The 16,548-nt window shown below is 33.8% G+C and overlaps 1 protein-coding gene across 2 annotated transcripts in view; it reads right to left on the bottom strand.

Annotated features, from left to right (window-relative positions):
* LOC150090205 (uncharacterized) overlaps positions 1-16,548 on the bottom strand; it is a 480,645-nt gene that overhangs the window by 463,338 nt on the left and 759 nt on the right. For both annotated transcript variants that reach the window (XM_090389774.1, XM_090389777.1), the window contains exon 2: positions 3,971-4,034. In XM_090389774.1, coding sequence (XP_090245900.1) covers positions 3,971-3,996 — 26 coding nt within the window. In that variant the 5' untranslated portion in view covers positions 3,997-4,034. The remainder of the gene's footprint in view (positions 1-3,970; positions 4,035-16,548) is intronic.

Genomic DNA, 16,548 nt, shown 5'->3' with positions numbered 1-16,548 from the left:
TGTAGAAAACAATCATCCAATAAATCCACAAACGCCTTGCTAGTGTGTGAGTGACCAACCCACAAATTCCAGTCAATATCTGAGAAATTAAAATCCCCCATTATAAGACTCTCTGATTTACTAGCCCACTCTATTTCCCTGTACAGTTTCTTATTATACTCATCAGAGTCATTAGGCCTATAGCACTCTTCTACTCTCAATTTTGATCTCCCAATGCTTATTTCACACCAAACTGACTTCACACTGCACTGTCCAGCGAAGTCGGCTGGCTTCACTTCCTTGGATTTTATGTGTTTCTTAACTAATAGCATAATCCCTCCTCCCTTCCTATCCTTTCTGTACACGTACTCCCCAAATTCCAGTTCTGCATTCCTTATATCTGTGTAATACCACGTCTCTGATATCCCAACAATATCTGCCTTTGATGTTTTGAGCAATACCTCAAATTCATCAAATTTATTTACCAAACTCCTAGCATTGGTGTACATGCAATATACGTGCACCTGTTCCTATTCTTAGCTGCCATAACACAACCCATGTGTTTACTTGTACCGCAATGACTCCCAGCAGTCTCTGAACTATCCTACATCTTGTTTTCCAGGCTGCTGCTCATTCCAATAGAAGAAGTGCAAGAATCTCTTTCACCTCTGCCAGTGGCTACTGTTAATCTATTCGTCTTTGTCTCCCCCCAAGCTAGCAGTTTTCCGACCCACCTAACACTGCCTCGATAGCATCAGCAAATATTCTTGCACCCTTCCTATTTAAGTGTATCCCATCCCTTTAGAAGCAGTCTCTCCTGTCAACAAGTACAGACCAGGCTGAAAAAAAAATTCTACCCCTTGAGCCTTGCACAATCTTTCCAGGGCCGAATTGATCGACAAGGCTCTCATCAAATACTCCCTCCTATCGTGTCTGGGCAGAATTGCAGACACTTTGAATTTCAACCTTAATTCATGGCTTTTTTTCAACAGTGACCTGTACTTGTTAAGTAATTCTGCCTGTCTCCTATAACCCCTTCATAACTGTTTTGCCATCATTGCATCACTCGGATACCTACCCACCCACCGAAGAAGGGCCAAATAGCCCTGAAACGGTGTCGTCTGGGTGGTGGTATCCATCTGAAAATAAGTAACATTAGTTTAGTCTTCTCCTCAGGTGAAGCGTTACTTATTCGAAGTAGCGCAATATCATGGCAACTCGTGAAGGTATTCACAATATGAGATATAACGTAAAACGATGCCGTTTTGTTAATTAATCCATTCTGTTAATTCAGATTTGGCTATGTATTATTGATGCTTTTGCACTATACTTATACATGCATACCTAATTAACCTAAAAACACACGATTAGTAGAAGCATGGTCAGTTTACTAACACCATCAATCAGTAGAACCAACTCCATTTTTTTTTTATTTCATTTCAATTTTATAACAGTTTCATTTTTTGAAAACTAATACACTTATAAAATAACCAAAACATTTTGATAATGAAACATACCACACTGTGGTGTGTCAACATAATTTATATACTTTTTTAATTAATAACTGTTTGTTAAAGTTAAGATAACAAACCATAGTGTTCTGAATGTTTTGGAGCACAATGGTTCCTTCTTCTGTGGATAAATAGTTTAAAAAAAAAAAATTACTTTAGATATCTATTTAGTGCAAAATTCTCCAGTTACACCTTGCTGTACACTAACAAGAAAAAGAGAATGAGAAAACAAAAAACTATCCCAAGACAGTTTCTTGTTTCCTCGGTTGTTTGTCTGTTTGTTATTTGTTTTTTAGGAGCATTAGAAACTACGGCCATATTGCTCCGGGGATATGCGGTGGTCATTCCCTGACCTTCCTGCATCCTCTGTATTTGGTGGTCATGGGCTTGAACCCCGGTCTAATCAAGAAGCGTGTGCTACGCACTGCTGCTCCTGCCCACCTGGCTACAGAGGCGCCTGTTTCCTCGGTGGGCAGGTTCTTGATTGGATAGTGAGGAGTTCCTCAGAACCAACTAGTTCCTCTTTTCATATGAAACATCAGAGAGGGTTGGGGGGGAGAATTAGTGTTAGTGGTGAAATTGCCACAACACAGTAGGACCAAAGGAGTTGGTGGGGGGGACAGCTGATTTGGTATGGCTGTTGATCATTTATAATTTTGCCACTGTGTGGTCTACAGCCTTCAGTCTAGTTGTGGGAAATATTACATAGGTCAAACACTTCAGAAGTTCCAAACTTGCACCAAATTTGAATACAAAACATGGAGACATCATTCAAACTGAGGCATTGCAAACATTGCATCTCTGATCCAAAAATTCTGAAAATGTTATACATCGGCAAAAGAAGGACTTTCTTGTGGTAATCCAAATCCAAAATAATTATGAAAAAAAAAAAAAAAAAACAGTAACCAGAAATATTGGCAGGGTTATCATCTCCCCTTCTTGGATAACTCTCTTCTACAGTAATTGTGATATATCGTGTAATGGATACATAGTCACCTAATAAAAATCACAAGTTAACTCTACACATCACAGTATTCAAAAAATTGTCAGTCTCCCAAGACAGCACAGGAAACAGTACAGTATCATGGCTGAAGCAGGAAAACAGTCCACACCCATAACACTGCAGCCAGAGAGTAAATGAATCAGATGACCCTGCTATGTCCAATGCTCAGTGCAGCTTGCAGCAAAGAGGAACCAGTTGGCTCCAAGGGACACTCTGTGGCATCCAATTAAGAATATGACCTCTTTGTCACAGGAATTTTTTCCTTGTCTCCTCATCTCTTGCTTCTTTGTGTCTGTAAAGATGAAACCAGAGGATTTTGTATTACATGGATATCTAAAAAAAAAATTTGTTTTTAACTATTTATCCACAGAAGAAGGAACCGTAGTTTTATGAAACATTAAGAATAATTGTAATGTACAATTACTAATTAATTAAAGTGTGTGTTCACACTATGATGCAATGCATTTCATCATCAAATAAATTGCACCACATTTATTATCATATCCTTCAGCTGTCATTCTGAACAAACCATTACTTTTATAGATTTTCAAATGTAACTTCAAATGTAAAGTAGTAAACTAGGGGGCTTTGCCCCATGCTCGCTGTGCTCGATTATTTTGATAAAGTAAAATAAAATACAGAAGCTTTCAACACTGTGTGTGTGTGTCTCTTCTTCTGCTATGAATACATAAATATGTTACATATGGAAATCAAGCATGGTACCATGTGGTCATGTTAGATAAACATAGCAAGTGATCACACTTAAACAGAAGCTTGTTTTATCACAGTAAAACAAGCTTCTGTTAGGTATTTTAGTATTTGTTACATATTACTACATAACCCACATCTCTTCTCCCATTGGCTGAATAAATATCACTAGGAGGAAAATTATTTTAATATATAGAAAGATTAGCTTTTATTATAAATTGTTATAAGGTACCAATTGTGTCATCGGGATCATGTTAACAAGGAAGTGGCCACAACAAGGTACTAGTTCTCAGGGACAGCAAAATTTGTTTTAAGAACTAAGTTTTTCCATATTTGAAGGAGGAATAATATTCTTCTTTGCATCTAGGCAGTCAAAAAGCCTTGAGATGGCCTTGTGTACCATAATTACTTTTCTTAGCTCAGCAATATGTTAATTTAGCATAAAAAATTAAACTAGATTAAAGCCAATAATGTCACTGAATCATAAAACTACAAGTACCTCATCCTAATCCAAATAGAAGTTAAAATATCAAAACTAAAATATAAAATTTGCAGTTATACAAATTTTCTTCTAAATACACATCTTCATTAATACCCAATCCAGTCATAAAAACATCTTAAAAAAAGTAGATTATAATTGTTAATCTATTAACTTAATGGTAGCTTCTATTAATCACCCATAAAACCAAAGCTTATAATAAATACTTTTTTTCATTTTTCCCTCATTTTTATCATTTTCAGTACAGTATATAGATATATTATGACATACCAGATATGACATTTCTGATGGTCCATAAAATATCACTGGAAGAGTAATTGGGCTCAAAGAAGAACTGAAATGAAATTAAATAAAATGTGATAAATATGTACCAGCCAGATCTAATTAAAATTTAATGAGTGCAGTTTAAATAACTGTCACTAAGAATAAATAAAGTATTTTTGGGTATAAGAAAGTATCTTTATTATTGCTAAATTAACACATAAAATGTACAAGTGAATGAGATAAAAATTCACATCTTAAAACAACCATTTCTTCATTGTTATCCCACTCAAATGCAGTGTATGCACCACAATTATACCTAAAAGATATAACATTTATTTTAATCATGCCATGCATTTTTTTTTTCTATAACTGAGCTCATCAGTCATCCATTTTGGAAAAGTAGTAAAGAATTCTTTGCTTATGTTAATACTAGAAGTAAAGGGATGAATCACATTAGTTAACTTCTTATGGTTGATATAAATATTGATGATCCTGCATAGTTTACTAATAAGCTGAAAAAATAGTTTGCATCCACATTCACATGTAAAGGATTTTTTTTGTCTAAACCTTGTGCATCTAAACTATGTATTAGTCCACATATAAAGACATGTAAGATATGTGCAAAATCATATCTAAAGTCTGAATGACCACATAATCAATAAAAGAAAATTCATCAATAATACACAAAAACATCACTGTCTAAGAATAATGAAGGTAAAATTAGTAAATTATCACAAAAATGAAACATGAGGTTGGTCACAGATATTCTAGTAGAACTGACAGCCAAAGAAGTGCCAACATGTCAATATCAAACTAAAATCATTTGGAAATCTAAATACCACAGGAGCTGATAATCTGGTCATACATGTGAGCTGGTTATTACGTGCCAGCTACATCCTCTACATATAACAAAACAATGCTAGTGTGCAGGCAAGACCATTGGCATACCCATGTGAAAGACATCAAAATGCTAGAGATTGGGGCTATTTCTGGAGCCTTTTTTTTTGTAAATTGATTACTATTCCTATTTCTCAATTTTTGGGTATCTGTTCCTTATGCCATATGATGTTAAATAATTTTAATAATGTGTTTTTTTTGTAAGGTGTCACCATATTTAAATAGTTCTACGTTCAGATTGTCTATACCTGGGTTTTTTTGATTTTTGCAATATTAAATCTAGTCCTTCCATAGGTATATGTTCTTCATCTTCAGTTACCACAGATTCATCTTCCCACTCTCTTCCCTAGTTCCAGGGCTATACCACAGTTTGGAATAGTGTTTCTTCCATTCTGCTTGAGAAATGGAGTTGGTTTTTATTTGATCATTTGTGTGTGGTTGTAATTTCTTAAAAATTTTGAAACCTCTTCTCTGTAGGCCCATGATATCATGTTCTAAGAATTTAACAAATTTATCCCAGTCATCTCATTGGATTCTTCTGGTTAGTTTTCTAACTTCTGCTCTAGGCTTTTTATATTTTATGCATAAATGTAGGTCTTTAGTTTGTAGGAACAGTTTATAGGCCTTTCTTTTCTCATCAATTATTCATTCCAAATTCTTAACCAGTTTTTATTTTTAATAGGTTTTATAACCAAGACTTTCTTCAGCAGCTCCCAAAATCGATTTTTTTTTTGTTTGACCAGAGTTCCTCAACACTCACTCTCATCTGATTTGAATTTATCTTTCAATCAACTTTCATAAAGTAATTTGGTGCTTTCGTCTTCCAACAAATGTATTTTTAATTTCATAGTAGTTTTTGTTGGTATTTTCTTCTTTTTAATAAAATAATTTCTTTCTGCTTTGAAAGTACTTTCTAGTAGGTAGTGATCACTGTCAATTTCACTGCTGTTAAATACTCTAATGTCTCTAATTTTGTTAATTAAATTTCATTAATGAATAGAGTCTATTATAGACTGTTTTTCTTGCTTCCCATGTGAATTTTTAAATATTCTTTTGTCTGAAAAAATTTATTTGTGATTTTAAGTTTATTAAAAATGCAGGGGGATGAGTATGGGCTTGGCACACCTAGGGTCCTGAGCTGGTGACTCCCTTCTTGTTCTCTCTCTCTCAGGGTAATACAGATATATATATATATTTTTTTTTTGGCTTGTGCAGCATAAGCCTCAGGCTTCCTTGCACCATATAGCTAGCATTACTGTTGACCACGGGTTCACTTTCTGATCCTATACATCTGTCTATTGATTGAGCACCAACTCTTGCATTAAAATCTCCTGCTAGTATGAGGTATTCATTTTCGTTAGTTTGGTCTATGATCTCTTGTAATTCATCATAAAATTCTGCAGTTTCATCAATGTTTTCTTCTACTGGTGCATAGATGCCAATGATTGTTACTGTATATGATAAGACTTTTAGTCTTAATTTCAACATTCTAGGTGATATCCAAGAATAATCTAATATTTTGTTTTTCCATTTTTTTTTATTATAACTGCAACTCCCAATGATGCCCACATTTCATTTGGTACACCTGAGAATATCATTATGAAATTACCTATTTCTTTAGATCCTTTATTCTTCTTTTTTATTTCGATAATGACTGCTACATCAATATTTCTATTTTCTAATTCCATGATCAATTCATCCAATTTATGATTTATTCCCCCAACATCCACATAGCTACTTTAATGTCCTTAATCATAGTCCTATATCCATTACAGAGATCATTATCCATGAGATCCATCCAGTTTTTACCCGAGCTTATTTTGAGTATTTGGAATGTCCACTGGGTAGGTTACCAGCCTTTCGCGGGGTAAATCTAGTGGTGGGGCTGCCACCTTATAACTGAAAGACAGGCTCCAGGTACAGCATTTCCTCTGTATGTGATGGGACAGTAATACAGATATAACTTGGTCATCAAAGCCTTGTTTGAAGAAATGTAGAAATGGGTTAGTTTGCCACAAGAAGGTGAGGTTAGGGAATGCACGTCACCACCCCAGAAATAAACTTCTTAGTATTAGTATTAACTAATGATGCAAGAAAGAAAGCTTATACAGTATCAGCCAAAAAAAGTAAAAAAAATAATAATAAAAAAATTCCTATTTCACTTATTCATTCCCTCCAATAGTTTGTATAGTTCTTCCTTGAATTTATTCATACTACCACTACCACAACAAAGGATGTAAGCTTGTTCCAACAATCAATCACCCGTTGACTGAAAGCAAATTTCCATACCCATACATCTCTTCTACAACCATCCTTACTCAATTTGAATTTATGACCCCTCATGTACACAGACTGAGCAAGAGGAAGAATCCCATCAGCACTGAGTTTGCTAAAGCCATTCAAAGCCTTAAACACCTCAATCAGATTGCTTCACAGGTGCCTAGTCTCCAGATGCTGCAATTTGCTGAACTGAAAGACTTTTCTACAGCAGCATGTTACAGAGTAACATGAGAAACCAATACTCATGATCTGATTATCAGCAGTGATTCTTCATGTATTTATAATCTGCAGATAAAGGAACCACTAGGCTGCAGTGATCACATTGTATTGACATGGGATTTACTTAAGGATGTAACTACCATCAAGGGTAAAGGAAAGAGTTTTTGCTTTTGTAAAGAGACTACAGTGGTCTCAGAGTTTTTAAATTCTATACAATGGGACCAACTAATGATGTTACCAACAACAAATTCTAAATGGGAAGCATTCATGGAAATAATCATAGAAACTACTAGGCTTTTATTATTATTATCAGCCATATGGTGCTAGGAAGCCTGAGGCTTTTGCTGAACCAGCCAAAAAAAAAAAAATTTGAGTTACCCTAAGAGAGAGAGAGAGAGAGAGAGAGAAAACGAACAAGAGTCAGAAGTAGAAGGAAATCACCAAGAAAGAGAAGAATGATGATATCCAGCTCAGGACCCTAGGTGTGCCAAGCTCATACTCACCAGATATAAGCCCCTTTTCATACAAACTACAAAATAATGTTCAGGCTTAGACCTAAATGGATGTCAGATGAACTAATGTGACATGGTTTCTTGAGTCGGAAATTAATGAAATACTTTTAACTAATTTTGCTAAAAAAAAGTTCAAAGCCTAGAAAATATGGACTGAGATCGTCTACGATTATCTCAGTACAATAGTACCAGAATAGAATCCAAAAGGAAGTTTTCTGCCGCTAATCAAATACTGTATGTACCAAAATTAGATCCATTTTAAACGATCACACTATTGAATAAAGTGAGGATGCTTAAACATAACTAAACTTTGCAGTAACAATATGTATTTCTTTGTTTTTAGAAAAACTTTTAATGATTTTTTCAGAATATTTATTATTGCAATAAAAGTTTATTTAAAACATGAATTCAAGTAATTACAGTACTTGTTTTTTCCTTACTTTATTGCACCTAATTGTCATAAAAATTTATTGAGAAAAATGTTTGCTTTTAGAATACTGGTATCCTGGTTTCATATATTAAAAATACCAGTATTAAGATTTTGACCAGTATTGTAAGCCCTAGAAACAGATGAAGCAATAGATTTTTGCAATATTAGTTCTGTGTGAGCTTACCACCAAGAGTTGATGTACAGAGGCCTTATGGTTAGGGAGCTGTACTTTCTTCTGTTAATTTATTACCTGTATCTATTACTATTTTTGTTCCTTGATATAAACTCTGTATTACTTTGGGTATCCTTTATTACTCAATACATCCCATAGTTTTCATCTGTTTACTTGATCAAATGCTTTTTCATAATCTATAAATGCATTTCTAAATTAGAAACTTTTCGTTTTTCTATTATTTGTTTTAATATAAATATATTATCTGTACATGATCTTCCTTTTCTGAATCCTGCCTGTTCTTCTATTAATATTTCATCAAGGATAATTTTAATTGTATTATTTATTATTTTGCTATACATTTCATATAATGTATTTATCCCCCTATAATTCTTTGTATTATTTCTATTTCCTTTTTTTTAAATATTGAAAATAATTTTTGCTATCTTCCATTCTTCTGGTATTTTATATTGTTCCCAACATTTATTAAATAAATTTAGTATCCTGTCTTTTAAAAAACTTCCTCCATACTTGATCAGTTCTGCATTTATACCATCCATTCCTACTGATTTCCTATTTTTTGTAGCTTTCAATGCCTTTTCCAATTCTTCCTTCGTTATTGGATTTATGTCACTAACTGGGTCTAACTGTATCTCTTCTGTTTGATATCTTGAGTCTTTCCATAATTCTTCATAATGTTTTTTCCATTGTTCTTCCTTTATTATATTTATTCTTGAAGTGTCTTTCTCTGTGCTATTCAAGTGTTTCATCATTTTATATGCCAAATTTTGTCTTCCATGAACATAATGTTCTATTGTGCTTATAAATCTATCCCATGACTCTGCTTTAGCCTTCCTTATTATATCTTTAGTTTTATTGCATTCTTGTTTATATATTTCTTCATTCTCCCTTGTCCTGTTTTGTATATATTTAAGATATTTATCTTGTACTGCTTTAGCTATTTCTTCATTCCATATCTTTACCCCCCCCCCTCTTCTTATAGTTTTTCCTGAATTGTCCTAGTGTTTCTTTTGCTATCTTTTGAATTACATTTCGTATATTATTCCATTCTTCTTCTATTTGTTCTCTCTCCGATGTTTTTTCCTGAATTGTCCTAGTGTTTCTTTTGCTATCTTTTGAATTACATTTCGTATATTATTCCATTCTTCTTCTATTTGTTCTCTCTCCGATGTTTTACTTATTTCGTCTTGAATCCTTTTTTTCATATAAATTTTGTATACTTTCTTCTTGAAGTAAATATACTTTATAACATAAATTTAAATTGGAGACCGGATGGTTGCAGGAAAGATGTACTGAAATTTGCTCTCGGCCAGAGAGTAAGTGATTGTTGGAACACATTTCCATTTGATGCTGTGGAAGTGCAGGGGCTCACATCTGGTGAGTATGGGCTTGTCACACCCAGAGTCCTGAGCTGGATATCATCATTCTTCTCTCTCTCTCTCAGGGCGCCTCTGTAGCCAGGTGGGAAGGAGCAGCAGTGCGTAGCACACGCTTCTTGATTAGACCGGGGGTTCGAGCCCGTCACCACCAAATACGGAGGATGCGGAAAGGTCAGGAATGACACTGCATATCCCGGAGCAATATGGCCTTAGTTGCTAATGCTCCTAAAAAAAAAAAACCAAACCAACCAAATCTCTCTCTCAGGGTAACTCGGAAATTTTTTTTTTGGCCGGTGCAGCATAAGCCTCAGGCTTCCTTGCATCATATGGCTAATAATAATAATAATAATAATAATAATAATAATAAGTGGGTAGTTTGAATAAATTTAAGGAATGATGAGAAAAATTACTTGAGGTGATAGACAAATAATGTGAGTGGTTTTTTTTTTTTTTGACTGATGCTGTATAAAGCTTACTTCTTAACATCATTTTTCCACTACTCACAGTAATCCAATAAATTAAAGTTCACTTTCAAATATATAATTAAAATAATAATCAAAAAATAATTATTACTTTTCTAATTTTTCTGCACTATCCTGCTGAGAAAATTAATTTGCCTGGAAGTAAATTGTTTTTTGCATTTATATATATACATAGGATTAATCATTCTATGCATATATCATCCAATATACATTGTGCTTTTATTGTTACCTCTTGTTTTTTCTGAGAAGTGCTATAACAACAGAAGCAAAAATAATCATTTTGAATTGGTCTGATCATTAAAAATCATAATTAGGTCAATTATAATAAACTAAAAGACAGAATGAGCCTATACATGAAAATGAATAAATTGTACAAATCATGAAAGAAATAAAAAATAATTCCATATACATAAGAGGCTAACTGATAACACAATATTTAAAAACTTAACTTCTGTAATCTTCTAATATCTAATACAAATAAACTTGCAAGGTAAATGCTTGGGTAAGAAAAACTTGTTGGACAAATGAGTTAGGTTACTTTTAAAAAAGGTATAAATACTACAAAAAACTTATTATAAACATATATTATTACTATTGATAACATTTCTTAACCTTTATAATTTTTGCCTACATTTATTTGACAATAAAAGTTTCATTATCTACTCTCTCAAAAAGAGCATGAACCGATAAAATGCAAGTAATGTTCATTTTATCCCTAACTTAAAGTCTTTTACAGAGCTTAATACAATAAGCTATTTAAAAAATCTGCTTAAAAGCAAAAAAAAAAAAAAAAACAATAACTGCATTTTGAAAAAATATCACTTTGAATAGTTTGGTACTAACATATGGAAACCTCAGTTGGAATATTTATTGATTGTAACCTATCTAGTTTCCAGCATGCTTCTAATTATTGGTATAACTGCATTATAGCAGAATGGACAGAGTTCATATCATATTCACAGCATTAGCAAGTTACTGACTGCTTAGGGTAGGTTAGGAAAAGTTATTGCCAACATGAAGCAAGGAAGTAAAGCTTTACAATGCTAGCAAAAAATAAATAAATAAATTCCTTCTACATAATTTGTCCAAATCTTTTAAATTTGATGAAGTTCAACCAGAGGAGTTTACCGCTAATTGTTTTGACAAAAATACCATCACTAAACATATTTAGCAGTCACATGAGCTTTAATGACATCCCTACATTACTGCACTAACCAGCCATCTACATCACACTACTCAAATCACCTGCTTCCACAACACTGGGCTAAGTTTATTACAAAAATCAACCACTTTCTAGCTGAATACATATTTCCACACATCTGTCCTACAACCATCCTTTTTTAATTTAAATTTATGAACCCTGAGAAATACAATCAGTATTTAGTTTATGTAACCCTTTCAATGGCTCATGCACTTTAATTAGGCATTACACAGATCTAATTTACAGAACCCTGATCTTTCTTGGTAAGAATAATCTTTTCTGCTCTCTAACTAATCTTGCTCTTCGCCACCCTTTCCAACAAATATATGTCCTTCCTAAAATGAGGTTTCCAAACTTGCACACAGTTTTCCAGATGAGGCCTAACAATTGCTTTATACAAAGAGATAATCACCTCTTTGCCCCAATAGGTTACGCCAACCAATCCTAATCTGCACACACTGTGAATGTCTGTCCACATATCATGACATGCCACAAATCCCCGTTATTTTATATTTAAAAGTTACTAAAGTTAATGACATTCTTACCATAAGATGGAAAGAATGTCATTAACATGGGAATATATCATGATAAACCAGAAACCACAATTAAAAGCCACACAAGAATTGAATTTTAGAACTAAGTTTGTTAATATTCATTAAATCTTAATACTAGTAAAACACTGAAACTGCTAAAACACTGAATTAGAGCTCAGCCCTTCAAATCAGGATCCCATGACTAACAATCTATTTTTTCTAGAATATTTTTGTAAGAGTCAAACTATGATTTTCTTCTGCTTAAATTAAAAGAATTATGTTTCTTTGTTACTAATCTTGAGTGCAATCGTTAACACGGAAACTGATAAAAATTAAAACTTGGAGTTTTAACAGGTTAGTGTATATAAATTGTTAATTATATTTATAAAATGGAAATAAAATTAATTTATATCAACTTCTATAAATTAATTCTCTTATCTACTCTTATTTTATAAATTTATATATGAACAGTGCACTGTTGAGTCCGTTTGGTGTGACATAAGCACTGTGAAAGCAAAAATAAGAGTAGGAGTGTGTTATAGGCCTAATGACTCGAATGAGTACAATGAACAATTGTATAGAGAAATAGAGTGGGCTAGTAAATCAGAATGTCTTATAATGAGGGATTTTAACTTCCCAGATATTGACTGAAACTTGTGGGTTGGTCACTCACACACTAGTAAGACTTTTTTGGATAATTGTTTTCTGCAGCAGCATGTTCGAGAGGCAACCAGAGAGAGTAATACTCTTGATCTGGTTATCAGCAGTGATCATTCGTGTATTAAGAATTTGCAGATATAGGAACCACTAGGTGAGAGTGATCACAGTGTACTGATGTGGTATTTTCTTAAAGATATAATTACCATCAGGGGTAAAGGAAAGGGTTTTTACTTCCATAAAGGTGAGTACAGTGGTCTCAGACAGTTTTTAAATTCTGTACAGTGGGATCAACTGATGATGTTACCAACAGTAAATTCTAAGTGGGAAGCATTCAAGGAATTAATCGTGGAAGCTACTAAAAGTTTCATACCTATTAAGAAATACTGTTCAAGGTTTAGGCCTAAATGGTTATCAAATGAACTAATGAGACTCGTGACAGACAAGAAAAATGCACAGGATGCATATAAATTATCAAGCGACTCAGAAGCCTATGGCAGATATAAGCTAGTCTATAATCAGGTCACAAAGGAGGTTAGGCAGGTGAAGGCAGATTACGAGAAATCTTTGGCAAAGGATGCTAAGAAAAACAGCAAGGATTTCTTTACTTATATAAACTCTAAAAGGAAGGGGATGAATCTGATTGGTCCACTTGACATTGATGGTTCGACTGTTGATGATCCTGCTCAGATAGCAAACAAACTGAATGAGTATTTTGCATCTACATTCACACATGAGGAGTTTTAAGGTTTGAAAATGGCAGAAGGTTATCAAATTGTAGCAGGGTGCTTAACGATTTTGCAATAACTGAGAGCAAAGTGGAGGAGAAATTGTTGAAGTTAAACAAAGGAAAAGTATCTAGGGTGGACTGGATCTATCCAGTTATATTAAAGAAGGTGGCAAAGCAACTAAGCAAACCCTTAGCCATAATTATGAGAGCATCCTTGGACTCGGGGGAGGTCCCCACGGAATGGAGGTGACCAAATGTATCCCAAATTCACAAAGGGGGATCGAAGGGTGACGAGTAATTACAGACCAGCTAGTTTAACTTCTGTTCAAGGTAAAATAATGGAGTCACTGGTTAAAGATGCATTGCAGGATCATCTAGACAAAACTGCAGCAATAATTCAGACACAGCATGGATTTGTTAAGGGAAAGTCTTGTCTGACAAATTTGATAGGATATTATGATGTGGTTACAAACGAACTGGATGCAAAAAATAATTTTGATATCATATATTTGGATTTCAGGAAAGCTTTTGACACTGTTGCACATGGAAGACTATTGTACAAATTGGAGCAGAATGGTATTAAGGGTAAGTTGCTACAATGGATAAAAGGATGGTTGAGTGGGAGAAGACAGAGGGTGGTAATTAATGGGTGCTCCTCTTCGTGGACTAATGTTATTAGTGGAGTCCCACAGGGTTCGGTGTTGGGTCCTCTATTGTTTTGTATATTTATCAATGATATTGATGAAGGTATATCAGGCTTAGTGTCGAAGTTTGCAGATAATACAAAGGTTGGCAGGGTTGTTAATGACAGTGTGCTACTGCAACAGGATCTAGATAATTTGGGCAGATGGGCTAAGAAGTGGCAACTGAAGTTTAACCTTAACAAATGCAAAGTACTGCATATGAGTAGAAGTAACCCCCAGAGAAACGTACCAAATGTGTGCTATTACACTTAAAGTGGTAGAAAATGAAAAAGACCTGGGAGTAATTGTGCAGTCAGATATGAAGTTTTCTGAGCAATGCAGACAGGCTGCCAGGGCAGGTCATGGGGTTTTGTCAATGATATATAGGAATTTTGCTAGCAGGGAAAAGGAGGTGATTGTCCCTCTGTATAAGGCAATGGTCAGGCCACGCCTTGAGTACTGTGTACAGGTCTGGAGGCCTCATTTTAGGAAGAATGTTGATTTGCTTGAGTGTGTACAGAGAAGGGCAACAAGATTGGTGAGGGGAATGAAGGGATCCTCCTACCAAGAGAGGCTTAAGTACTGCAAATTGCAGTGGCTGGAGACTAGGCACCTGCGCGGTGATCTGATTGAGGTATATAAGGCCTTGAATGGGTTGAGCACGCTGAAGTTTGATGGGATCCTTCCACTTGTTCAGATTACAAGCCTAAGGGAGCATAAATTCAAATTAAGAAAAGACAGATGTAGAATAGATGTGCGGAAATTTTCATTTAGCCAGCGGGTGGTTAATTGCTGGAACAAACTTCCATCTGTCGTTGTGGAAGTTGATAGGTTAAATAAATTTAAGAAGGAACTGGACTTAAGGAGGATTTGGAGGGAATGGTGTGATTTATTTTTATTATTATTTTTTTTTGTCTGATGCTGCATAAGCTCATACACTTGCTTTCTTGCATCACATGCCACTACTACTACTTGTTCATAAATATAGTAAAATATAGTAATGGTCTAATTGATGAATCATCTGATTAATAACCTTGAACCAATTTCTGGTCATTTTAAAACTGAATTAGAATAATAAGCTAATTATTTCAGTTATTAAAATGCCGAAATACATCCTATGAGCTAGTAAAATCATAGGACCTAAAATCTGAAATGATTTCAATGAGTAATATGCTGGAATGTTATACTGTACTGGCTTTTCCTAAAATTTCTGTTATTTTTATATAAAAGGTGAACAATAAAGCACCAAAAAAATTAAATCATACATCAAGCTTCAGATTGAAATGAAATTTTCAACAGAACACTGCAGTTGTTGTGGAGATAATATAAATGGCATTTTCAATACATTTCATTTAATTACTTCACACCATTAGGAAAGCAAAAAGACAATGTACGGTATTTGAAATCATAAGAATTTTCTAGTGAAATCTCTCTCATAACTCAAACTTAAGTGTTTGAATAAGTTACTGCTGTACATAAAATTAAAAGTGAATGAGGTTCCACAGATATATATATATATATGTATCTGTGGAACCTCATTCACCCCCATATATATATGAAAATTGATTATATAAAAAATTAAATAAGGTGTAGCAATATGGGTTTATGAACTAGGGACACTGAGTTTTGCAGAACAAACCCAATGAATATATAAAAAATTTAATTAAAAGGTCTATGCTTCACCCCCATTATTTTCCTTTATATATATTTATTTATTTATGCATATTTATGTAATTATTGTTAACTATCTTTTCATTTGATGATTTCATTTCAATATTAACATGTTGACAAAAGAAGTATCTAAGACCACAAGTTCCTAAAAATGCTGTTTTTGATAGCTCACACATATTTAAAATATCTGCATGATTTTTCCCGGGGGAAAAATCTATTTTCAGCTTGTATTAATATATACTGTATTTGTTGAATATTCCTAAAAAGGAGACACTGACTAACAGTCTCTATTAAGTAACAAATTATCACCTCCCCCATCCGCCCAGCTTCCTGGTACTTTATCTCAAATACTAAGTATATTGTTATTACGGCTGCATTGCGAAAATAAATATGTGATACCTAAAATTCCTGTGGCGATCTTCATGTTTTTGGGTGTATCATTTTTTTTTTTTTTTTAGCCCGACAGATTACTTATACTTACACCAATTGCTATATCAGAAACGTTTAATGTATCGATGAACTTCTGAAAATACTGCATATTCTCAAGGTTGTGAAAAGCCTTTTTCAGTAATCTCTCAAGTTTCTAACGTTTGGCATGGGTAACGATAAGCTATGAATTTATTTGCGAATTTGATGAAAATCTAATGGATAGATATACGAATACACGGAAATTCCGGGCTAGTTGCCAACATAAATAGACCTTTAAAAAAATGGCAG

The sequence above is a fragment of the Mastigoproctus giganteus genome, chromosome 2 (genome assembly GCF_048544385.1).
Source record: "Mastigoproctus giganteus isolate SK-2022 chromosome 2, ASM4854438v1, whole genome shotgun sequence".
Taxonomy (NCBI): Eukaryota; Metazoa; Arthropoda; class Arachnida; order Uropygi; family Thelyphonidae; genus Mastigoproctus; species Mastigoproctus giganteus.
Note: the sequence above shows the minus strand (reverse complement) of the source record. Positions and strands in the feature narration are given on the sequence as shown.